General features: G+C 43.7%; 1 protein-coding gene across 1 annotated transcript in view; it reads right to left on the minus strand.

Moving 5' to 3' along the window:
- Positions 1 to 26,452, minus strand: part of LOC146833580 (guanylyl cyclase C-like) — a 619,755-nt gene that overhangs the window by 459,297 nt on the left and 134,006 nt on the right. Inside the window, exon 7 of the mRNA XM_085601439.1 lies at positions 4,619 to 4,736. Within this exon, the coding sequence (XP_085457565.1) occupies positions 4,619 to 4,736 (118 nt within the window). The remainder of the gene's footprint in view (positions 1 to 4,618; positions 4,737 to 26,452) is intronic.

Raw genomic sequence — 26,452 nt, forward strand, 5'->3', positions numbered from 1 at the left:
TACTGTAAGGTAAAAACTGGCGGTAAAGAACAGAAAAAACTGACCACTGGGCAGTCATTTTATAATTTAGGCAGGTAGTCCCTCCATCATGGAGATGCAGTAATTTACTTGGTCCCCATGGCGGAACAGCAGGCCGTCCGCCTACATATAAATCAGCCTCATGGTATCTAAAAAGTAGTTTTCCTCTCTTGCCTTAATTGCGCTTTGTATCCACCTCTACTTCTCTTCTGTGAAAAACATGGTTATTTCTTGGTTTGGCAGGCACTGAATTGCAGCATCCTGGACAGTCTGCATTCCAGAAGTAATAAGGGAAGATAAAGTGCAAGTTCCTGAGCACTGGAATGCACAATACATTATTTAACAAACTGCTGCCAATGCGCAAATAGTCACATTCACCAGAATTTCCACATTGAATGAAGATGGCTGGAGCATGGTGATGCCACTAGTCATCTGTAACAACTTTTTGGAAGTAACTAGGTGCATCATTTGCCTATGAGGTGTGTTTGACATCAAAACATGCCTGTTGTTTAAAAATAAAACCAGTAGTTTGTAAACATATTATGCTCTTTCAGGCTCAATAGTAGTTGACAATGATATTGGAAGAGAATTTGGAGCATCCTGTTCATATAGAGCAGAATTCTTCAAACTGTGTGGCATGTCCCCCTGCAGGTCCTTGGCTGCGTTCCCAGGGGGGCACAAATGCCTCAGTAGGTACTTATACCTAGAAAAAGGCCTGGAAGTGCAACTTTGTTTATTTGTTTTATTTCAAGGCTGTCATTATGGCAGCTACAATTCTGAGCGCTGTGGTGGCAGGGTCAAAGAAGGGGCTAAAACCCCAAAAATATTCTGAGTATTTTGTTGTTTTTTCAACTTTAGCCAACTGCATATAAAATAATGCACATACAATAAATAAAAATTAAATACAAATGAAGCTATTTCTTGTTATTAGTCTCTTTTACGTTATGAAATCTCAGTTGGTCAGTGCAATCACAGCAGATGTGGAATAGAGACAAACAATTTACTTACATTTGGTGATGCCTTATCTGGTAGACACCTTATCTAGCCACAGATTCCTTACATTAGGATTATCCCCAGGCGTCAGACTGGATCCTGAAATTGTCCATGAGCAGTACCCCTGCATGCCAGTACGTGGCTTCAATTGGCTCCGTGTGGCATCGTCGGCATCATCCGGCTTGGAGAGTTTAGTATTCCGAGCTATTGAGCATGGCCAGCAATCGGTCCTCGGTTCAGGATGCCCCTTCGAAAGGATCTTATGTTGCAGCAGCATGGGACGGTTCTCTACCCAAAACTGTCAATGCTCTGTCTTCTTGGGTGGAGATTAAGCGGCGATAGTTGACAACTTTCAACCTTTCACCCGAAGTCTGTAATGTTATTCTGGCAGCCAGGCGTCCCTCCACCAAAACAGTGTATGCCTGCCGTTGGGGCAAATTTATGGCATGGTGTGCAGAAAAACAGATTGACCCCTTTCCTGCTCCCCTTTCTCAGGTTCTTCTTTCTATTCTCTCCCTTGCCCGGCATGCAGGGGTACTGCTCACGAAACATTTCCATGCCCAGCCTGACACCTGGGAATAATTCTATGGTAAGGAATCTGAGTCTCCATCAGATTTGTGGATTTATAGACCTACCGAGCCCCATCCTGTAACACAAGCACTGTGAATATGCATGTCATATTAAAAAATGGTAATACACACATTATAACATGGGCTGCCGCAAAATAATTTAGTGTTTAATGATAAAACTAGTTCTTTTACATTACCTCTCAAAAAGAATGCATCTTTGTCACAATGAGGCTTCAAGTTACTCAATAAATTAAAGACTATGCTTGCTTCCAAGCTGCCTTTATATTTGCAAAATTTGTCTGCCCCATGCACAAACCCTATTTTGTCTAGTCAGTAACCTATTACCGACTCGCAAAATAAGTCGCTATCAGGAAGGGGCATGACAAGGGCGTCCCTTCCTAATAGCGACTTGCACAATTGTTTTGCGACCGAAATTGCAAAACACTCACAGTTTACCACCTACTTCCCCTTTATGAATGGATGCAAACATATTTTTAAAGAGCAGGCAGTGGTCTCACGGACCACTGCCTACTCTTAAAAAATGAAACAGAAAAGTTTCATTTTTCTTTTTTAAATGCATCCCGTTTTCCTTTGAGGGAAATGGGCTGCATTTAAAAAAAAAAAAACAGTCACAGACATAGTGGTCTGCTGACCCCAGCAGGCCACCATCCCTGGGAGTGCTAACCATTCCCAATGGGGTCGCAAATTGCACCTGCCTCATAAATATTAATGAGGCACGCAATTTGCGACCCCATTAGGAATCGCAAACAGTGTCTGAGACACTGTTGTAAATGACATTTTGCGACTCGCAAATTGTAAGGGTCATACATCTAGTTCTTGGTGATTAACCAATAGCACATACTTATATTTCTTTCAGGTAGCAGGTACCCTGATGAGAAAGCATGTTTTTTCTTTAACTCTCTGTCCCTCCATTAACTTCACTTTAGACACCCCCCTTTTACATTCACCCACAGGCACATCAATGTCCCCATTAACCATTTAGGGATGGTTGTTTTTAACAAACAGTATGTGAACTGTTTTTGTGAAATTAAAAAAATATAGATTCCTCCGTCCCCAAATACCTCACCCACTTCAATGCAGATGTCCTTTTAGGTGAGCTGAGGAGGTGGAAGGGAGTAGACTAGCAGGGTCATATTCAGACGCAGTGCCCTGATCATCCAGACCCCTGGGGCCTCAGAGTAATGGACTAGGAGAAAGTGGAAAGGAGTGAGATCCGTGGATAGCATCAAAGATATAACCCAGTGTGAGGGGTGCTTTGCATGGGGCTCTTTGTTTCGTTTACAAATGGACAGCTTCTTCAGTGATATGCCCTGAGGGAGATTGACAGAGATGTGGGCTCTTTTTTTTCTTAAATGGCCAACACTACCATTAGAACAGCAGATACAGTGGTATTGAGGCAATGGTAGCGGAGGGGGGGGAGGGGGGGGGGGGGTCACTGAACACCAATTTTTGCTACTAGCAAAACGTTGCACTGGAAGCCATTTCGCTTGCTAGCATTAGGGCTCAGGTCACCCTTGCTGCACTGGGAACAAGAACCAAGTAATAGGGGTGAGATGTGAGTCTTTTCTCTATTTTTTATATACCAAGGGGTAGACAGCCTGCTTTGGGCCTCAAGCCAGCCTAGGACTGATGACACCAGTGCAGTGGGTAGAGTAGTTATTATTTGTGCTGCAGATGAAATGGCACAGGGGCCCAGGGGTTTGAGCGGCAACCAAACCTGAATTAGAGATGCCTTGCTATCCTTCCTTGCTGATATTAGGGTCCAGTACTCCATTGCTGCACCAGTGTGTTGCTTTGGGCCTCAGGCCAGTGGCCACGAGAGGGCAAATTAAAGCAGAGGAGAAACTTTACCTTAGGATTTAGAGATGTGACAGAGCAGGGGATGGAGCAAGATGGAGGCCCGTGTTTTCAACAAGGGGCAGAAGAGACTGCCTGATTCGCAAGGTAGTCAGTCACTCTCATCAGTAAAGGAGGCGCAGTTGGGCACAGGAATGTGAGGGGCCCACTGCATCATAATTATGACTCTCTTACTTTACATAGAAGGGATAGGGGCTCATTCAAATTGAAAGATTAAGGGCTGAGAGAACCCTTGCTGCAAAAAGGCAGGCAACATGTGGAATCTCATTTTGTCTGAAAGGGATATAGAGACTGTTTCAAGATTGAAGTGATGGCCAGGCACGGTGGGGAAGGGGAGAAAGAAGCAGAAGGCCTGCTACTGAGGCCAGAACTATCATTCATAGAGCAGGTGTAGTTGCATAGGATTCCAGAAGTGTGAGTGGCACAAAACACCCGCATTAAGAGGAGTAGTATTTCTTGGTCAATTCCTGTATCATGTTTTTACTCTTTTATAAGTCTCACATTTAGTAGAGATTATGAGCTACAGAAAAAGTACCCTCTGAAACAATCTCATTAGGCCTTCCACTTCCCAAAGTATGCCGTAAACATTTGGAAGGGTGCCCGCCTTCAAACATTGTGCTTAGGGGGGCTCACAGCAAAAATGTTTGAAGACTTTTGAAACAGAGGAGCAAGGGTAGAGGCTAAGTTTCTTTATTAAGTCATGATCTCTGATGTGACTTGTAATTCCATGTATATACACACATCAGAGGATACTCTATAGCTTTTAGTATATGATATCTGTCTTCTCCAAATTCTGTCAAAAATATTTACTTTCTATGATTGAATAAATATTAAGTTGGAAGGTATGCACAATAGGAGCGGAATCTCTTCGGATGAAACAAGCATCCAATATGCAGTTGCTTTTCTTAAGTGGCTGAGTTCTGCTGAGGAAGGTGTTTTTTCACACTGTGTTGACTCTGACAGCATGCACAGTGATACTGTAGCGACAATGTATCACTAAACCGTAATAAAATGTCACAGTACCGCAGTGACATCATTTTCCTATTACAAGTGATTATTCAGCGAGCCTGTAATAAGGAAACTATGGCGTTACAGCCATTATGGAATTGCAGACGTGCATGCACACATTTTAGCCAGTCATGCATGGTGATAGATATTACCATTTCTTTCTGCCCTGGTCCATCCAGGAGAGAGTTATAATCGGATTTTGGTGGTAACGTCAGAACCAGCACGTGCTGCATTATTGTGGAAGAGGTCGTATTCTTGAAGTAGACCTCACTGCAAAAGTAAAACACAGGAGAAGTAAAGGAGATGACTTTGATAGGTCTTTAACAATCAATCAATCCATGTTTATTGAAGAAAGCAATTTTCCATAACACATATAAACAATTTCATTTACATTATAAACACTCATACACAAAATCAAAGTGTTCATAGTAAAATCCCAAAGTACCTAACAATAATCAATATTGTAATAACATTAGCAACTAAAAATAGTTAAAAAAACAAGATCATCATAAAATCATCTCAATTAAGAAAGATATCACAGCAGCTACATTTCGTCTATTACATTTAAAACAACAATTAAGTTCATACAAAAACACAATCTGGTAAATACAGAAATAACCACACTGGCACGCAATAAAAGGAATGTAGCCAATTTACAATAAAAGATAGTATTAACTGACTGGTTATATGTAATTAGGCAATATGATATTTTAATGTTTCAGGAAAACTGGTCTACTAGTGAAATATGCCTTGATGGGTTTGAGTGCCATAATACCCTTGGATCACCATCCAAAACGGGTCATCCCTCTGGCGACCTAGCTATATGGGTGAAGATTGCAGCGGGGGATGCGTAAAGGCTATAGCAACTTATAATGATAATTTTCAGGTCATAAGATATAAAAGGGGTATGACCCTATAATTAATTGATTTTCATAATAATAATTTTCACACATGGCCTAACATTATATTTATAAGTCTTTTCGATTATATCGCTGCCTTAAGGGATTCAAAGGGCGCGAACACTAACTCAGTTGGCATATGTCTGAGAGGTGACTTTAACGCAGAGCTGGCCTCACAAGACCCTTTTTTGGTAATCTTGGTATAGCTCAAGTTTGCAACAGGGGTATAGAGCTGATGGAACATTGACATCTCAGATTCTGAATAATGTTATGGACCTTGCAGGCCATAATAATAAAGATAAAATACAACCCCCGTTTATAGGTAGGGGTTGCGCCACGACAATTGATGATATCTTTATGTCATCTAATTTAGAGGATTTTTTATTGTATGGCAAAGTTGTTGCAACACACTATGGGGATCAAAATCTGATTGAAGTGGCATTTGAACTGTCCACAAAGCGCGAGTTCAGAATTGAATGTGGCGCTAGGAATCTGGAACCCTCCATGGATAATTTATGATTAGTGTGGTGCGGCGTTGACCCTGCCCGATTATTTTATTACGTGGTAAGGGAGAACTTTGCATTGGTCGTGACCTGTCTGACAGTGTATGAATGCAACCCTGATTTAGTCACTGCATTCTCTGAACTTGGTTCCAATACCAAAATGGAGCTAATGAAACCGCTCGTTTAACCCCTCATAGCCCTAGATGGTTTAATCATGAATGTTCAGTAGTGAATCAACAGCTGCGACAGGCCCTTGCAGCCAATCCTAGGAACCCGCAAGATGTGACCTCACTTAGGAAAAAATATAAGATGGTCACCTCCTTGAGGAAGGAAGAGGTATTGGACCAGCAATGGGATTCGCTCGCCAATGTAGCAGCTGAAAGAACAGCAAACTTTTCTGGTAGCCCCTAAAGATAAACGAGTGACGGGGCAGATGTTAACGCCAATGAGCTGTAATATAATTAGTGAAGCTTGGGAGGCGCATTTTTCAGTGATACGTGAGGCCACGTCCAGGATAACGAGGCACCCCCATTGCCATCTCTAAGGGGGTAACGATGTCCCTGGCCGAGGTGGAGGAAGCCAAAAACCAGAGTATGGGTAGGAAGGCCCTGGACCAGATGGGGTGCCAATAGACCATATCAAATATAACCCACATTTCTGGGCCATGCTTCTGCTTACTGTTTTTAATAATTTAGTTTGTTCCCCACTACCAAGTACATGGTCAACCTTTGTCATTGTGCCAATCTTTTAAAAGGGTGACCGCTCCCAGCCTAGTTGCTACAGGCCCATTTCTTTTATAGATACCACAGTGAACATCTTGGTTTGGGTTTTGTACAATAAGATGAAAAACTGGGCTGAGGAGAATTCCATTCTGCACCGCTGTCAACATGGGTTTAGAAATAACGTGGGCACAGTCAAATCATGCCTCAAATTAATTTTATTTTTGGGAAATATACTATTGCTTAACGCTCACCAATTTATTTAGCATTCATGGATCTGATCTCAGCATTAGACTATGTCAACCAATCATGGCCCTGGTCTATCCTTTTAGAGAGTGGCATGGATGAGACATTAGTCCCCTTTTTAGCCCACCTACACAGAGATGTGAAGGCCAGGATTAGAATTAACATGTAAAGAGAAGTCTCTAACGATATTGGTGTTTTTAGAGGGGTTAGACAAGGGTGTGTTCTGGCCTCATTACTCTTTTTTTTGTACATTAATAATCTACATGCGCTTTTAACAACCCTTACCCAAGAGGTCCCAAGAACCAATGGTTCCATCCTGCCATCCCTATTGTATGCAGATGATGCGGTCTTAATGGACCGCAAGCCAAGAGACTTGCGCCTTTTAGGACGGGGCTTTGTGGAATTTATGGCTTCACTAGATTTATGTACAAATTTTGCAAAATCTTTTATTATCGGCTGTGGACCTAGAAACCATAAAATGAATGCCATATCTGTTGGTAATCAAAGTTTACAATGTACAAGCACTTTTGCATACATATGATTGGTTTTTGCTGCTAACAGTTTGTGGACAGATCATACTGTTTTCTGCAGGAATACGTTTTCTAAATCGATTGATGCAGTACCCAGCTTACCGCAACCAAGAAGGGAGAGGCTATTTTACCTATTTTAAAAAAAATTAAAGCTTAGTGCGCACCCACAGCAATTTATGGGGCTGAGGTTTGGGGCACCTCGAATTGCCGTAATATTCAGGACAAAGAAAACAGGTTTTGTCGTAAGATTTTAGGGTCCCCAATTTCCTCGCCTCAATACGTGTGTCATAGTGAACTAAATCAACACTATTTTGAACATTATATTAGAACACACAGTGTTCTCTTCTTGGTAGCTATATGGAAAAACAAGGCAGCGTCCCTTACCAGAGACATTATAGTAGATTGCCTTAAATATGAGAAAGGTATGGATATACCATGGCTAGCAGGGGTGAGAACTAGTTTGTCCAGGGCAAGCTATGCACACATTTTTGATAATCCTGAGTGTCTCCAAACAATAAGCAAAAGGGAGGTTCGGGCGGCCCTACACAAGTGTTACTGTGAGGGCAGACTAGCCATAGAGGCAAGTAAATTGACTGTGGCCTAGTTCCTGAACATTGAGAACAACCACTCCCTAGCTGGATATTTGACCAAACCCTTGGGCACCTGTGTGCGTGGCCTCCTTTTTCATCGCCGGGCGGACACTGTTAAGAATTTACTATACTTCCCTCTGGGATTTCATGCTAACCTTGATTCCTCTCCCTGCCCTTGTGACGGGCGCTCCGGCCAATCCCTATTACATTTTTTGTTTTTCTGTGAATATTACATGAAATATACAAAGCTCTTTTTACTCCCTTTTTTAAGAGGCATTCTGGTATATATCAGAGAGAAGCATAAAGGAGTCTTCTTAAATTGGGTAAGGATGAGCTAATGATTGATATGGGGGCTTTTTGAAAACTTGTGTCTGAGCCCGCAACTCCTTGAACACTTCATGATTGTATTTTAATAGCTTTGTAATGCATTGAACATTTTATATGCTTTTCTCTTTTAATGTATTGCTACTTCAAATGTTTTATCATTGTATAATGTGCTCTCTTTTATGGATTTGTTTTAATCTGAATAAAGTTATAATGATGATAAAAACTAATATCTACAAATGAGTAACACATCTAAAATGTATGTACTGAGCAGAAAACTGATATTTAGAAATAGCAAACATATCATCTTGCACAGTGTCCGATTTACATAATCTTAGGGCAACCCTATGGAGCCCTAAACCTACATTAATTAGCTAGGTAGTAAGACTTTTTCATACAACTTCTACATAATGGACTGAGAATAGATAATGGCCTTCAAATTCTAAAATAGACAGGCAAAATGAACAATATTGAGTGGAAGTAAGATTGTGATGAGCAGAACTTTGTTAGAGGAGTTCCTTGCGAGATTGCAATAGATTCTTCCCAACTAGATTCCCCCTTTGATTAAAGATATGGGGACATATGTACAAAGGTATTTTGCATTTCCTAATGGTGCAAATCACAATTTAGGGCCATTAGGAAATGCAAAATGCCATTTTGGTTTGTATGTAAGGCATTTATGGTGGCTCAAAATGCGATTTCTACCCAGTAGAAATAGCATTTTGGAAATCGCAAAATAGAAAATCGCATATAGGTATTTCCAAATTGCGAATCACTTTTTGCATGTACAAAGGATTTCCTAATTGTCACTAGACGCAAAAAGCCCATATAGGAAATGCAATTACCATCAAGTTGTATCTGGCGGTAACCAGGCACAAATTTAATAAAGGCACCCAAAATGCATCTCGCTTTTCCACAATGGCATCCCTGTATGTTTTGGCAAGGAGGAGTAGGGTTTTGACTGGTAGGCAGAGAAGGAGGAGGAGACAGGAGAGGATATTTAGGGTAAAGGTCACCCTGTTTGAACAGACAGAGGAAGAGATTTTTGAGATGTACAGGCTCAGTAGTGAGGTAATCCTGGACTTATAGCTGAAGTACAACCCCAGCTTCTGACCCCAACACTCAGGAGCAATACAATCCCACCACATGTACAGGTATTGTGTTTCCTACACCTCTTAGCTTCTGGTACTTACCAGAGGGTCGTAGCAGTGGCAGGGGGGTGTCATAAAGTGCCTTTTCAAGGTTCTTTCACAAGTTCCTGGACATCATGATTAACCAAATACACACATATATTTCCCAAATACAGTCCAATCATTGCAACAGACCAAATTAATGTTCTTCCGGGTAGCACAGTTACCCAATGTTATTGGGTGTGTTGATGGCACACATTTTGCCCTATGTACCCCCTCAGCTAATTAATTCATCTATAGAAACAGGAAAAGCTCACACTCTGTCAATGTTCAGGTAGTGTGTGATGCCTCCTGTATCATAACAGACCTTGTGGCCAGATTCCCAGGCAGCACCCATGACTCCTTTGAGTTCCACCATAGTGGAATACAAAACAGACTGTCACAGGGTGAATTTGGCGATCGCTTTCTACTAGGTAACAGAATTGCAGACTTAATGAATACAGTGCCCAGAACTGTTTGTGTAATGTGACCTAATGGTTTTCCTTCTCATGCTCTTAAAGAGGCAGTGCATATGCCTTGCATCCCTGGATACTCACACCATACGTGCCTCCAAGGACAAGAAGTGAAAGGCAGTACAACAGGGCACACAGGACAACACATTCATTCATAGGGAGGACCTTTGGGATGCTAAAGTCCAGGTTCCACATCCGAGCACTACTGTACAGACCTGAGACGTGCTGAACATCATCTCCACATGTGCCATCCAGCAAAATATCACAATAAGGAAAGGTCTGCACAACATCACCATTGAGGACGAATTGGACTCAGATGATGAATTACCACCACTACAGGTATGGCAGGACCGGACACGTGCATCAGAGGGACAAGCATGACGCACAGAGATCACCAACAACTATTTTTGAGATAAGAGTGAGTACAAAATCAAATAAATAGGCATCACACATGATGGTAATGAATGGTGCATTACTGAGTGACAAACTTTTATTCAGGTAGTGACAACATTGTTTCTCTCAAGAATCAACTGTATTCTCTGTGGATGTAACATTGTTTCAACTAAGCAGTAAAGTATGTAATGACAAAAAAAACACAGTTCGTTTCATGACTGAGGGAAAGATTTACTAAGATTTTAAACCGTGCTTGCATCACAAAAATAATTTTTTTCCATTTTACTTTCCAGCTCTAAACTTGTATAGCACTGGAAATAATGTGAAAGTAATGCAACACAGCGCATAGAGCTGCTTTGCATTACTTAGAGCCAAGGGGGCATAACATGGGTGGAGCATGGGCATTCACATGCAACTACCTAAGGTTTCTAATGCTAAACTCAATTTACTAAATAAAATAGATAGGGTTAGCATCAGAAAACTGCGCGATAAAGAAGTAGGTGCAAGGGAGGAGAAATGCGTTTATTTCTCCTTCCTTTTCTGACTTTGTACGTGTGCTGCACTGTACAACACACATACAAAGAGGGAAAATGGTTTAAGTCAGACTATGCATAGTATTTTGCACTGGAAGGATACGTTTCCAGTACAAAACCTATGCTGAACTCACAAAGACACCCTTACACCATGGTGCAAAGGTGTCCCCGTGGTGCACGGCAGCTGATTTCAGCGCCGGGGCTAGGGAAGATGGAGGAGAGTGCCATATTTCAGTAAATTTGGCATCCTCCTCTCTCCTTTTCACAAAGCGCAGCATTTGCGGTTGCTGGACTGCAGTGCGTGAAAAAGGGGTAAATCTGCCCCTAAATGTGCAGTGGTTCACTTCTTCCGGCCTCTGTGGTTGGCTGCCTTGTCAGCAACATTGGGCTGTGAAACTGTTGACATGTCAATCCAGGACGTTTTTCGACGTGAACGCCCGGAACTGCACTCCTCCTGAATAGATATGCCACTGAGGCTAGAGCCCTGTTTGCTCTCAGGTGGGGGCAGGATGTTGGGGATACAGAGGTTGTGGGTCTGAACTTTCTCAAGAGCTGTGGTCACTTGCACTAGCCCACATACAACATTCTAACATTAGTGCCTTGTGTCAGTCTGTATGCTGACAGTTCGCTTTGCTAGTGTTGTTGTGGCTACTGCCAATCCGTTGATGGAACGGGTGAAGGAATCAAACAACGACAAGTACTGCCTGCACCTCTGTTTCTGCACACAATACTCCTTCTCCATGGCAGCAATCCACCAGTCCTACCCTTTATCCAATTGCTGCAATGCCAACACATTCGTAGCAGATGCCTTTTGGCATCCCTTATTTATTTTGTTTGCAGGCACTGTACAGAGATGATAGACTTCTCCAAGCCACTAAAGAGAACTCTCTGACATGTCGTCAGACACATCATCATTGTAAACTGTTGATAATTGACCTCTGTGCTATCTGTGTGTCCTGCCCAGAGATGTTGTAGTGTCCCTGCTCTGCGATTGTCCCTCATCACTGTCGACAAAGTCTGGTAGTGGTAAGATGATTGCTCTCCTAGCAGTTGAAACTGGGGCTGATGGGCTGAGTAGATGGTGATGTTGTGTCCTCAATTTCCACATGCATAAGTAGTCTATCAGCATGAATTGTTTCTGACATGTCCATGGTGTGATCTGTGGAAATGTTAGTGTAAATAAAAGGTTAAAGTTTGTTCACAATATTGTTGTAACTGTGCTTCATGTGTTTGTGACATGTTTATGATGTACAGATATGTTTGGTGTAGTCATCAGCACACAGTACAGCAAGCAACTTATGTGTACTTCAACTCCCATGATGCATTGCCGGGTGAAGCCTCTCAATGGAGTTAGTTTTGCTCTGATGTAAGATTTTTGGATTTGCTAACATTATGTCATGTTAAGTAAATAAAGAGAAGATGACTTACCAAGGCTGGTGCCTGCAGGATTGGAGGTTTTAATGTCAGACACTCCCACCACAGTTTTTAGTTCCAGGGCCCCCTTAATGACTGTCTCCATAAGAATGGGAGGGTGTGTTTTGAGTGTCCACCACCTGTTCCACAACCCTCAGCCATCCTGCTGGCCACCTTCTCCTTTTAGCGAGACCTCAGATCATACTAGGGTTTGCGTATCTCTGGGGTGCCCCTCTGGGTGACACCTAGGGAGTTCACCTTCTCCAAAATGCTGGTCCAGATCTTAGTTTTTTGGCTCTCTGGTACTGTGAAGGAGGCCTTCCCAAACAGTTGGTCCATATGGGAGACATATTCTTCTGCCAGGAGCTCCAGCTCCTTTTGTGAAAATGTCACCTCCATCTTCCTGCTCCCTCAAGCCTTGTTCCCATCTTCTTTGGACATGGTGTTCTCCAGGAATGGTGTAATACACTAGCAGTCGTATTGCAGGAGCACTCCTTACTTCCAGCACCTTCCTAGGCTTCTGGGTTGTGGCCACAACCTGTATTTGTAAACTTCCTGGTCATCGTCATTCTGCATCCAGAATGCGACTTATCCCATATTGCAATTTCCAATTAGGAAATTGCAATTTTGCGAATTCCAAAATTACAATTTCCTAACTGTGAATCGGTAGGAATTGCTATGAGTGGAATTGGCAGTTATATACATACCGTTTATATAGCAATTTCTATAAATTCGCAATTTGGAAATCGCAAATCCAAAATTTTGAATATATAGCCCATGGTTCTGTTAGCTGATCAAGTCAAGGGGACATTAGGGTAATTTGTTTATACCATAAAATCTATGTTGATTCTACATTCTGGGTTGTATCAATTTCAGTTCCTTCAGGATTACTTCAAAATTCTGCTGTCCACACAACTGTGTCTGATTCTGGACATATTCTGCCAACCTATATCATTGCTACCCTTAATCGATAAAAAAAAACTTCCTGAAAAAACAGCTCTACAGTTTTCAAAGTCAACTCTTCTAAATAGGCCTTAATCATAGCCCAAACTCAAAATAGATGGGAACATAAGGCATGCTCTTGGGTAAACAAAATTAAGTTTTCAAGAATCTAGTTTCCAGAATTGATAGCATTTAAACTGTTATAAGCCATTTGGTACCCCATATAGGCGCAGGTAACATTGCAACCTTTTTACCTATATTCTTCCCTACATTACATACATAACGGTTCTTAGGGACTGACTTTTTATGTAGATACGACACTGCATTCAGAACACAGGTTTTTCCCTAGTTCGAATCTCATACATTATGCATGAGGTTTCTTGGAAGCACAGCAGGACTACCATTTCCTGTATAATATCTCTGTATAAAGTTCAGGTCCGATGTCATCCTTTAGGCCGACACAGTAACACAGCAAGGTAGGACCCCTGGGGAGACCTATGGGTATATATAATCACATCTTGCTTAGAAGGGGAGAGTTAGACCAAGACTTCCCGGCTGACACACTGACCACAGACGCTGATGCAGACGCTCCAGCTAGCAGTGGTCTAACATCCCTCCTGGGGTGTCCAACTCGAAACCAGGACGGGGTCCCATATTCTCTCATTTTCAGGTAATGGGGTTGACTAGATCCTAGAGGGATTCTTGGCATAACACCTACACAGATGCTAGGTACATTTAGGTACATCTAGATAGGGAAACATCGTAGGAGTACGCACGTTTTATCATGTGTTTTATATACTTGTATGTATTCATGATTATTACAAGATGGTAGAGCTTTACCATCCCTTTACTTTCATAGTACGTCTAATCATATATCTCTGCTACTGTCTAATGGTTGTTGCAGCTCATCTATTCTACACTAGAATAACAACTGTTCAATACATTCTTATTGAAAATGCCCAGCCTGTTTATTCTGTGTATCTCTCTGAGACAGACTAAGTAAGCACGAGTGACTGAGCAAAAAGTAGTACATTGTTTCTATGATCCTGATGGATCAGGGTTGTCATGTTCTGAGGTTGCCAGAATCTATTCTCTCCTTGGTAAGAGGAGATTATAGTGGCAGTGTGAGCTAGCTGATACAGACAGGCTAACATGGGACATAGCAGGCAAGATGGCTCTGCCCCTTCACCCCCAGTGTTCTGGCAAATCGAGTAACAACAACTGGTCCTGTGGGCGAATTATGTTACTTATTTGGATTTGATCATTCCCATTTTCTGTTAGGATTATATCTAACTGCTAGACGATCAAAATCAATTACGCTTTCCAAAGCACTATTATTTAATGTTTAATTGACACAAATAGACTTGTAAGGGGTATGCATCATGATTTTCGTTATACCCTGGTTAATTATTACAATTTAACACTGATAGGTCTATATCACAAGTCACTTCTTGTTTAGACTGCAAAGTGGCAATAAGCCAGATAACTGGTAATATTTCCAAGGTACTGCCCCTGAAAGACATATAGAATTTACAGAGTGACTCTAAATTTAGTAATCAAAAATGGTGACTTTACCGCCACAAATTATTAGTTCAACCAAATCTCATTAGCATGTTCAAGGGTATTTGTCATTTAAATCCCAATATTACAAGACCTGTAAGAGTGTTACTAAAGAATTATTGACATTATACACCTTCATTATCTCTCTCTAATTTACCTTCATGGGATATCCTCAGAGAAAGATTTATTTTGAACATTGCTATAAACAATTTATTCAATATTTGTGAGGGTACAGTAAAGCTAAAATGACTACTTACTTTAAGTTTCCTCTAAATTAAATATTTTATTATAAAAAACTTCAATCTACTGTAGTGCAATAAATATGCAGAATTAATATAAATACGGGTGTCCAAATACTTAACTGTTTTAGATAGGTCTGATAGCTGCCAAAACTATTTTGGAGAACATGTTAAATTTTAATCAGCTAACTAGGTTTCCTAGAACACCACATAAAAGAAAAATGAAAGCTAGAATTAGGAAGATCTCCCCAGAAAATGAATGGTTAGATATATGATAATTAGATAAAATGTTAATATATCAAGAATAATCATCTTTAAAGCTATCCATAGGTTTCAATAATCTTTATCTAAATTACACAAGACCACACTCGAGATCAGTTCCCCTATTTTAAACTTAATTTACTATGTCTTGCAAATGAAATTGCTGAGAACTGAAGACAACAGCAGAAGCTGGGCAAAAGATATGCCAGAGGCTTTTTACAGAAGTGGTTATGAAAACCCATGATGATTTACTTGAACATGCGGACATATTTTGGTGTGGTTATCAGATTTTTTCAAGAGATAAAGAGTGTTTTCATTTCAGGTGGTGATTATTCGAAGGATGCTAGCTTAAGTAAACATATTATGTAGACTCATTGTTACAGACTCAAAATGTATTTAGGATCAATTTCTTTTTTCACACCGTTAATGTGGATCACTTGTGAATGGAAGTTAGTAGAAAGGAGATAAAATCAGTTACACAATTAGGTGAAGTTGAAGAAAAAGATACTTACCTTTGGTAATGTTGTTTTTGGTCGATACTATATCTACCTGCAGATTCCTCATCAGTCTGGATCTGGAAATTCTTCAATAGTTCTCTCATGCAAGTAGGGGGTGCTGGCTCCACTTCATGACTCAATGAAGCTAAAAAGCACCCACATCAGGGTTATGATGTCAATTACCATCCATTCCTTTTAAAGTGCCTTCGAGGAAATCCTTTAAAAATAATATCCGTAGGGCAGGTGCAATTTTTTGGATTATGTTGAGGACACATCCAAAGAACATATGGTATAACCAGCCATGCAGTGGGAAGGTAAGAAAGCTGGTGAGGATTCTGCAGGTAGTTATAGTATCCACCAGAAGGAGTGTTACCAATGGTAAGTACATTTTTCCTCTGATGGAGACTTCTACCTGCAGATTCCTTGCCTTTTGAATGAATTCCCCAAGCAGTCCCACCCACCAGGAGGTGGGGGAATGGTCAGTTATACCAAGAAATCTTGAAGACCTGAGCAAGCGAAGTGACTTTCCCTTCTCACTTCTGTTTTCAAACAATAATGTTTTGCAAAGGTGTAAGGGTATGACCAGGTTGACGCTTTTCAAATGTGTGCTACTGGCACAACTCTTGCTCGAGCGGAGGCATGGCCGACAAGATGGCCACATGAGACATGTCTTTGCGGTGCTCCCGCTGGAACGCAGGGAAATCCGGCAATATCCTGGGGTTCGGCATTCGCACCGATTCCACGAACATCGGCCCCATCAGGAGACACCTCCTGGCCTGGGAAGTGCTAATTTGGTCCCAGTAATGAGGCAGAGCAGACATCGAGAGCCTGATGACGGAGAGACGGGCCTGCCATTTTGAGCTGCAGCAGGTGCCTCTGCGGCCGAGATTGAGAGTGGAGTGGCGGCGGCTGGCGGCCCCACCCGTAGCTGTGACAGTTCAGGACTGTATGGCGATTGTGGTCAGTGCCAGTGTGGGGAGCATGTGTTCCTGGATGGCGACTGCCCCGTGGTGAGCGCCGGTGAAGTTGAGGCCCTACGGAGCCCCAGGAGGAAGTAGAGCGGGCCTCGTTGTGGCACCTGGGGTGACGGGACCTGACCTGCAGTGAAGGGAGGTGAGTTGCTGCACCGGGACGGGTCCCCCACAGCATGAGACTGACACTGATTGTGACCAAGATGCAACCCGGGCATAGATGGGGGCCCAGCTGTGATTCCTGTTGGCGCCACGAGATGGGCCGGGGGCTGCTGGAGGCCTGTCGAAGATCAGAGGCCTGGCAAAGATGATTGGGACCGGGCCTGCCTCTACATGGAACGACGTGGAAGTGGGGTCCCCCTGCAGGGATTGAACACTTTGGAGACCTGAGTGCTGGTGCGAGGAGGGCTGGGTCCTGGCGGACATCCGCAATGTGTGCCTTGACGTGGGTGAACTTTGCCTGTGACCGGGGGTTCACTGTCGCTATCTTGCCCCCTGCCCTGCCCTGCTGCCAGACATTTTTCGGTTTTGGGCACCCAGAGTGGGGAGCAGGATGGGGCTGGTGTCGTAAGGTACCTGATCCAGCCAACCCCCCTAGAGCTCATTTCCTATTTGAGAGGAAGGGCCCACAGGGCGCAGGCCCCCCCCCCCGCTGCGGCCGGTGACGCCGCGGAGGGCCATCATAGCCCAGTTCGTTAATTATCGTGACCGGGACGTGATCCTGCAAGCTACTCGCACAAAGGATGTCATGCAATTCAAGAGTCACCCTGTTGCAATTTAACAGATTATATGCAGCGGGTGCAGGACCAGCGACGCATCTTTCTGATGGTGAAAAAGCAAATGAGGGATGCCGGGATGAAGTATATCCTTCTTTTGCCAGCCAAACTCCGGATTGAACATAAAGGCAAAGCTCTGTTTTTCTTTTCTGCGGTGTAGGCCTCTGAATAGATGGACACTTTAGGGGAACATGGCGACCATCGGAACTCACAACCCAACTTGAGGAACGTAACGGACTCAGACATGACCTCATTGGACATTGTGCCTGATACTAATGTTTCCTGAGCTCACGCTATGTGGAGGATGTGCAGGTTCACTGACCAGAACAATCAGCTAAGTGGAAGTGGGGGGATCCACTTTCAATGTGTGTTTTTCTTTTCTCTTCTGTGGGGAACAGTAATGCATGTATACCCTGTGACCGGGGAGGACCACACCCCTCAGTAGAGACTGGGGCCTGAACGGGGAGCTAGAGGCTTTGTCCTCGTACCCTGTCGAGTGCCTAGTCACTCGCAATGCACTTCTTTAACGGGACATTGCTACTGCTTATTAAATAATCTGGGAACATGTAGAGTGCAACTTTGGTTTATGTTGCAGTGGATAGGTATCTTGTTTAAGAAATTTGTCGGGGGTGGAATGGGGCAGGAGATGGCAATGCTTGCTTTCTACAATGTTGTGAGGGACGGATCGGTTTCACTGCCCAGAGGGTGGGGGGAAGAGGGAGTCAATCAGTTCTGTTTGGTATGCAATGGTTTGGGGTGGGTAAAAGGGATTCATGTCTGGAATGCAATTTATTGATGTGTGACCAATCTCGATTCGGGATGTTATCCTTAGGTAATAAAAGGCCCAGATCTGAGATGCCGACGTGGAGGCTCCAGGCCGATGCGTCCACTGATCCACCCTTTGCCGACGCAGTAGGAGACGAGCTCTCTAGATATTTTTAAACAAATTGGGTTCGGCGTCCTCAAGAGCAATGGAGTGGGAGGCTATGAAGGTGGTGATCTAGGGGATCTGCATTAATACAACTTATAGCGTCTGCCAGCAGCTTGAAAGGGACATTAAGGTGCAGGGAGGGAACTTGCCGAGATAGAGGCATCACTCTTGATGGCTCCCCATCTTTCAAATCAGTGGCAGACAGCCCGGGAGCAGCCTTTGGTGGCATTGTACAGTCTAGAAAATTTTCACCACACTGCGTACCGACAGCGTCTGCATGTGGAGGGGGACCGATCCGGGGCCCCACTTGCCAAGTTGTTTAAGAGTGAAATGCCTGTCTCCCCCCTAGAGCAGATTCAGTCCAGGGAGGGGAGCGCAGTATATAGCCAACGTAAAATCTTGGACATCTTGGCCAATCACCTAGCCGGGGTGTACTCAGGGCGACCTTTCCCGGCTCCGTAGATGATGACTCAGTTTGGGCCAACCTGGACTTACCCTGATTATAAAATGAGGTGAGTCAGCTGCTGGATGACCCGATATCTAAAGAAGAAATGCTGGGATCCATACAAGCTCTAAAGCAATCTAAAAGTCCTGGGAGTGACAGTCTACCATCCGAGTTTTATAAAAGGTTTGCACCCATGTTGGTGGACCGCCTTTGGAAGTATATAACCAGGCGCCACAGAAGTAAACACTGCCAACTTCTATGAGAGAAGCGCTGGTAGTTATGATTCCCAAGGCAGACACGGATACCCGGTTGTCGGGTTCGTATAGGCCAATTTCCCTTTTGAATATAGATATAAAAATCCTGAGTGGGATCCTGGCAGCTCAGCTTCAGCCACATATGCACCACCTACTTTATTCTGATCAGTCGGGCTTCATCCCTAAACGTAGTACTGCCCATGATCTACGGAGGCTCGCCCATGTATGGCACTCTCCCTGTTTGGATTACGCCCTGGCGTCATTAGATATAGAGTAGAGCGTTTGATGCGGTTGGCTGAGCATACATCTGGGAGGTCCTGCGAATAATGGGGGTGGGGGTACAGTTTCTTAAATGGATACAGTTACTCTACTCAGCCCCCCACTCTAGAATACGAATGAGGAGGTCGGTTTCAAGGGCCTTTACATTGCAACGGGGCACCAGACAGGGATGCCCGTTAGTGCCGCTCCTTTTTGTGACAACCATGGAACCGCTTGTGGCGGCTCTGAGAAACTAACTGGCTGCATTTGAGATCCCACTGGGAGCGACTAACCACGTGGTATCCATGTACGCAGACGATACTCTTATGTACCTCTGACAACCTGTTCAAGTGATTTCGATATTATCGAACATTCTCCGGAGGTTCGGGAATGTCTCTGGACTGCAGATAAATCCTGGGAAATCGAAACTGAACCCGATGGGAAGGTTGACGTTACACCCACGCGAGGCATTGCCGGAGGTGGGACTCCCATGGGTGGAGACTGAACCCAGGTACCTAGGGATTAAACTGGCTGCAACGGCTGAGCAATCTCGGAAGCTTAAAATAGGGAAAGTAATCAAGGGAATATGGGGTTTGTGCGCTTCTGTAAGGGATTGCCTCTGTCCCTTATGGGGAGGATACCATAGCAAAAATGATCATTCTACTGCAATGTCTCTATGTGATGCAGCACTCCCTCTATAGAATACCTCGACGATGTTTAGTAACCCTAGATAGCTTACTGGTAGATCTATTATAGGGCACTAAATGTAAAAGGGTCAGTTTGGCCACATTGTAGAGAATGTGGCAGGCCAGGGGACTGGAGGTCCCCTGCTTGGAATTTTATTATATGGCTTCTCAGCTGCAGCATGCAGTGCACTGCTGGATGAAGCCGAAAAGTGGGAGAAGAATCTGCTGGTGGAACCTTCGGCGACCGGTCGCTGCCTGAATGATTAAAGATGGAGAAAAACGTACCCCAGGCGTGCCCCTACATAATCCGACATGTGGCGGAAATATGGAAACTCACCATTATCAAGGTGCTGAAACAAGCAACGTATGCCCCAGACATGCCCGAATGGGTAGTACAACCCTTCTCTAAAATTTCGACCTCTATGTCTGTACGTAGATGGCAGGAGGGGGATGCCTAATGATGGGTGATTTGTATGACAATAAACAATATATTACACAAGAGAAGGCGTGGGCACCTTTAATTTGGGCAACGGGCAGTTTCTGCAACATGAGAAAATAGCTCAGGTGACTAGGGAGTTGTGGCCCTCACTCCCCGAAGATCCCTCCATTACCAATGTGTTGCAAGTGCTGTTATATATGGCCCAAGGACGAAGATTTGTATCACATCTGTACCGGGCAATCCGGGAGGACAAGATGGTTCAAACACTCCCTGTACAGTTAAGGTGGTCTACAACAGGGGATGACCCCATAACAACTAAGGATTGGATTAAAATTAATGAGGGGGTGAAGCAAGTGAGCTCGCACTCTCGCTTTAAACTGATGCAATACAATTTTGTCAACCAAACATACCTTACTCCCCGAATACTAAATAGGATTTATCCAGACTACTCAGGGCGATGTCCCCTGTGTGGGGAGGGGGACGCAGATGGTCCTGTTCGATCATAGTTACTCGACCGATGTCCTAGCTACATTACAGGAGGCGATACCTCGGGAGATCTGCCCGGTCCTGCTAGGTTGACTGCCCCGGCCTAAAAATAAGAACCTCAGTAGGAAATTCGTGCTCTTAGGAATGGTGCTGGCAAAGCGACATGTATCCATATCGTGGCTCAGCCACAACCCACCAAAAGTGTCGCTATGGGTGCGGGATGTAAATGAATGGGCTACGGCTAAGACAGTCCGAAGGCAGCGGACCAGAAGTGACAAAAAAGTGGAAGATGACCTACGGGCCTGGAGGGAAATATTGAGGGACATGCAGGCGGAACAGACAACTGCTGTTTCCCAGTCCAACAACTCAGAGACTGAGCGGTCATAAAGACAATGGGGTGACCACCACAAGAGGTAGAATGATTCACGACTTCGAAATGAGAACTGGCACACAGGGATGAATAGAAAGAAGAAGGGTACACACACAGACGTGGAAGGAGGGGGGTGTGGGTAGGAGGGGTAGTTCAGTTAAAATAAAAGGTTTTGTTGCCAAAAGAAGCATTAGTTAAGAATGTATGTTATCAAAGATGAGGAGTAAAGGAAAGCAATAACAGGTTAAGTGCTGCTTTTAAGATGTATATGGCACTGTATGTATACGTTTTTTTTTCCTACTCCTATTTTTGGTTTTTTAGTTTCCCTTGTTGGAAAGTTTTGGAATATATCTAAAATTCTGTACCCTCAATTGTTGTCTCAAATGCCAATAAATATATTTAAAACATCCACACAAAAAAACCTCTTGCTCGTGCAGAATTGGAGGACTTGGCTTTAGTGGAATGAGCACTGATGCCTTCGGGTGCACAGATATTGATGCACAGAATTATCCATCTTGACAAAATCCTCTTATGCACTGCCTTGCCCTTCATCTGCCTTATGTATCCTGCGAAGAGTTGGCTGTCCAGTCTGAAGAGTTGTTCTGTCCACGTAATAGCTGACTGCTCTCCTGGGATCAAGACAGTAAAGCTGTTCTTCCTCCTTCATTGGATGTAGAGGGGGGAAGAATGTTGGAAGAGAAATGGACAGGGCTAGGTGGAAGGGGGTAACCACCTTTGGCAGGAAAGAAGCCCTGGTTCTTAACACCAACTTGTCTGGAAAGAAATAGGTAAATGGAGGTTTTACAGATAAGTCTTAGAATTCACTAACATGTCTAACTAACGTGATAGCAATCAGAGCAAACATCTTAAACATATGAAAGTTCAAAACAAGGGTGAGGTTCCAGTGGGGCATAATAAAGGGAGAAGGGGGAAATTTGTTAGTGATCCTCTTTAAGAATCAATGGGTGACAAGAGTGATGGCTGATCAGGCTAACACAAAAAGGCAGAAAAATAACCTTTAACAGTGTCTATCAGGTAACCCTGTCAGGCCAGTAAGAGAGCAAATCATAGGCTATCAGATAAAGAGGATCGACTGAGTTTTCAGCACACCACGAGACAAATGATCCCCTTCTGCCTGAATTGATTGCTTTGGTGAAGTGTCTTTGTGAGCATACTATACCATCCACCATTTCAGGGGGCAGGAAAAAAGAACTCACGTTACTCTGCTCAATCTCCAGGCATATAGGTGTCGTCTATGAAGGTAGGGGTGCAGAACATGCCCCTGCGACTGCGTGAGAAAATCTACCTTGTAAGGAAGATATAGTGGAGGGCACAGGTAGAGGTGAATAAGGTCTTCTTAACACATTCTTCATGGTCAATCCAGGACAATTAGAAAACTGGGGCCAAGTTGAGGCAAATCTTACTTAAAACTCGAGTATTCATGGGTATGGGAGGAATCGCATAAAGAAGCAGAATTTTCCCACCAAGCGAAACGCGTTCCCCAATGCTCCCTGCAATGGATACTTTAGAGCACATTTTGGACAGTGAGTGTTTTCATGAGCGGCCAAGAGCTCTATCTGCAAAGTCTCCCACAGCTGGAAAATGTTCTGGACTACCTCCGGATGAAGACTCGACTTGTGGTTGGTAAAATGACGTTGGATGAGACTGTCTTTTCGCATTTTGAACACTCAGGCTAGGTGATTTGCTACAAAGCAGATCTGATGGTCCTGACCCCAGGACCATAATTGCAGAGGTTCTCAGCAGAGGAGATGTGACCTTACTTCCTCTTGTTTGTTGATGTACCATATTGTGGTTGTGTTAGCCTCCCAGATCTGGAACGATTGACCTTGAAGGGAGGAAGGCCTTGAGCACCAGATGGATCGCCCAAAATTCCAACTGACAGATGTGCAATAACTGTTCTTCTGGAGACCAGAGGCCTCTGATAACCAATCCTTCCAGATAGGGTCGCCACCCTAAGGTGGAGGCCTCCATGATCACTGTTGTCACCAGAGGGAGAGGGTGAAATGGCTTCCTTTCTGTAAGGTTGGTGTCCACACTCCAACAGCATAGGTTTGCTGCAGTATCCCTGGGGATTTTGATAATACTTTGAAGAGCTCTACTGTGTTAGAACCAATGCAAGAGAATGCTGGAGGCTAACAGAACGAGTAGGCATAAGATCATCAGGACTGGAATTATCGCTCCACTCTAAAACATCGGAATCATAACCTGAATATCTTGAACCCTCTGAGGAGGAGGGAAGACTTGACTCAATGTGGTATCCAGTACTGGCCCTATGATCAGGATGTGCTGAGAGGGCACCAGGTGAGAGTCGGGTTTTCTGATCTAAAAGCCCGGGTTGAACAACAATTTGATTGTTGCCTATAATAGGAGATACACCATCTCTGGAAAGTTGGTTTTAATGAGCCACTCTTCCAGGTAAGGAAACACTGAGATTCACATTCATCTGAGATTGGCCACAGCCACTGACATCACCTTTGTGAAGACTTGAGGTGTGTAAGTAAGGCCAAACAGAAGTAAAGCAAAAAAGTACTGTTCGGATCTGGCTGTGAAGGGAAGATACCTCCTGTGTGCCTGCAAGATAGGGAAGTGGAAATAACCATCCTGCAGGGAGATTGACACCTCCAATCTTCTCCTTCCAATGAAAGAACCTGAGCAAGGGACAGCATTTTGAACTTTTCCTTCTCGAGGAACCAGTTCAGAACCCTATAGTCGAGGATCAGCCAGTAACAGCCATCCTTTTTGGGGACCAGAAAGTAGAAGGAGTAACACCCGTGACTCCGTTTCTGTTCTAAAACCAAGTCCAATTTGCCCTTGAGGAGCAAGGATTGACCCTCTTTTTGGAGAATCCGCAGATTGTCTGGAGGGAGTATTTATGAATGGGTGGGGAAAGCAGAGGGCATTGGTTGGAATGGCGGGGAATATACCTTCTCCACAATTTGAAAGACCCAAAGGTCTGATGTAATGGCCCTCCATGCTTGTGGAAAGGAGGATACCTGTTCTCCAACTGGCCGTGCGTGATCAGGAAAAGTGGAACTTAGGTTGCTTCCCTGCAGTGGCTGGGAAAGAGAAAGAAGAGGAGGAGGTATGGAGTGGGATAGCTCATGTCTGTCCTTTGACTCATCTTCTCTATTGTTTCTAGAAGGGGGTTTGCCTGTTGCTGCTGCTGCTGTTGATTTGCAAACTGCTGACGGCCTCAAAATGAATAGCCCCTGTTGAAGCTACAAAACTACTGAAATTGATGAAAATCTCTGGTTTGTGTCTGGAGTCCAAGGGATTGGGCTGTCACTTTGCTGTCCTTGAATTTTATCAGCTTTGGGCCTGATGAGTCAAGACCTGTCAAACAGGAGATCCATCAGCGTGGTCTGTACTTCTTGGAAAACCCAGAATTTTGTAACCAGGCATGACGACATGGACATCCCCATGGCTCTTGCTTCTGACTCAACAGGCCAGACTGTATCACCTGCTTTGCGGCAGCCTAACTATCCCTGATCAGCTCTGTAAAGTTATCTTGCAGGTCGTCTGATAGAGTAGGAATAAGTGTGTGCACTAAATCAAGCACATTTATATATCTACCAAGAAGAGAAGTGGCATTAATAGGCTTGAGAGTCATACTTCCAGCCTAAAGTATTTTCTTGGCAAACTGCTCCATTTTCTTTGATTCCCTGTGAGATGGTTTAGAAGTAAAGGAGCCTGGTGTCAGCTTTGAGACACAAGAAGCCAGCAATATGATGATCTCCATAGATGGATGTGCTGATATGAAGCTGGGATCTCCCGGAGCTGGTATAACTTGAAGAATTTCCAGATCCAGATTGGTTCCAGGGATACGCAGGCGGAACAGACAACTGCTGTTTCCCAGTCCAACAACTCAGAGACTGAGCGGTCATAAAGACAATGGGGTGACCACCACAAGAGGTAGAATGATTCACGACTTCGAAATGAGAACTGGCACACAGGGATGAATAGAAAGAAGAAGGGTACACACACAGACGTGGAAGGAGGGGGGTGTGGGTAGGAGGGGTAGTTCAGTTAAAATAAAAGGTTTTGTTGCCAAAAGAAGCATTAGTTAAGAATGTATGTTATCAAAGATGAGGAGTAAAGGAAAGCAATAACAGGTTAAGTGCTGCTTTTAAGATGTATATGGCACTGTATGTATACGTTTTTTTTTCCTACTCCTATTTTTGGTTTTTTAGTTTCCCTTGTTGGAAAGTTTTGGAATATATCTAAAATTCTGTACCCTCAATTGTTGTCTCAAATGCCAATAAATATATTTAAAACATCCACACAAAAAAACCTCTTGCTCGTGCAGAATTGGAGGACTTGGCTTTAGTGGAATGAGCACTGATGCCTTCGGGTGCACAGATATTGATGCACAGAATTATCCATCTTGACAAAATCCTCTTATGCACTGCCTTGCCCTTCATCTGCCTTATGTATCCTGCGAAGAGTTGGCTGTCCAGTCTGAAGAGTTGTTCTGTCCACGTAATAGCTGACTGCTCTCCTGGGATCAAGACAGTAAAGCTGTTCTTCCTCCTTCATTGGATGTAGAGGGGGGAAGAATGTTGGAAGAGAAATGGACAGGGCTAGGTGGAAGGGGGTAACCACCTTTGGCAGGAAAGAAGCCCTGGTTCTTAACACCAACTTGTCTGGAAAGAAATAGGTAAATGGAGGTTTTACAGATAAGTCTTAGAATTCACTAACATGTCTAACTAACGTGATAGCAATCAGAGCAAACATCTTAAACATATGAAAGTTCAAAACAAGGGTGAGGTTCCAGTGGGGCATAATAAAGGGAGAAGGGGGAAATTTGTTAGTGATCCTCTTTAAGAATCAATGGGTGACAAGAGTGATGGCTGATCAGGCTAACACAAAAAGGCAGAAAAATAACCTTTAACAGTGTCTATCAGGTAACCCTGTCAGGCCAGTAAGAGAGCAAATCATAGGCTATCAGATAAAGAGGATCGACTGAGTTTTCAGCACACCACGAGACAAATGATCCCCTTCTGCCTGAATTGATTGCTTTGGTGAAGTGTCTTTGTGAGCATACTATACCATCCACCA

Source organism: Triturus cristatus, chromosome 4_2 (assembly GCF_964204655.1).
Source record: "Triturus cristatus chromosome 4_2, aTriCri1.1, whole genome shotgun sequence".
Classification (NCBI taxonomy): domain Eukaryota; kingdom Metazoa; phylum Chordata; class Amphibia; order Caudata; family Salamandridae; genus Triturus; species Triturus cristatus.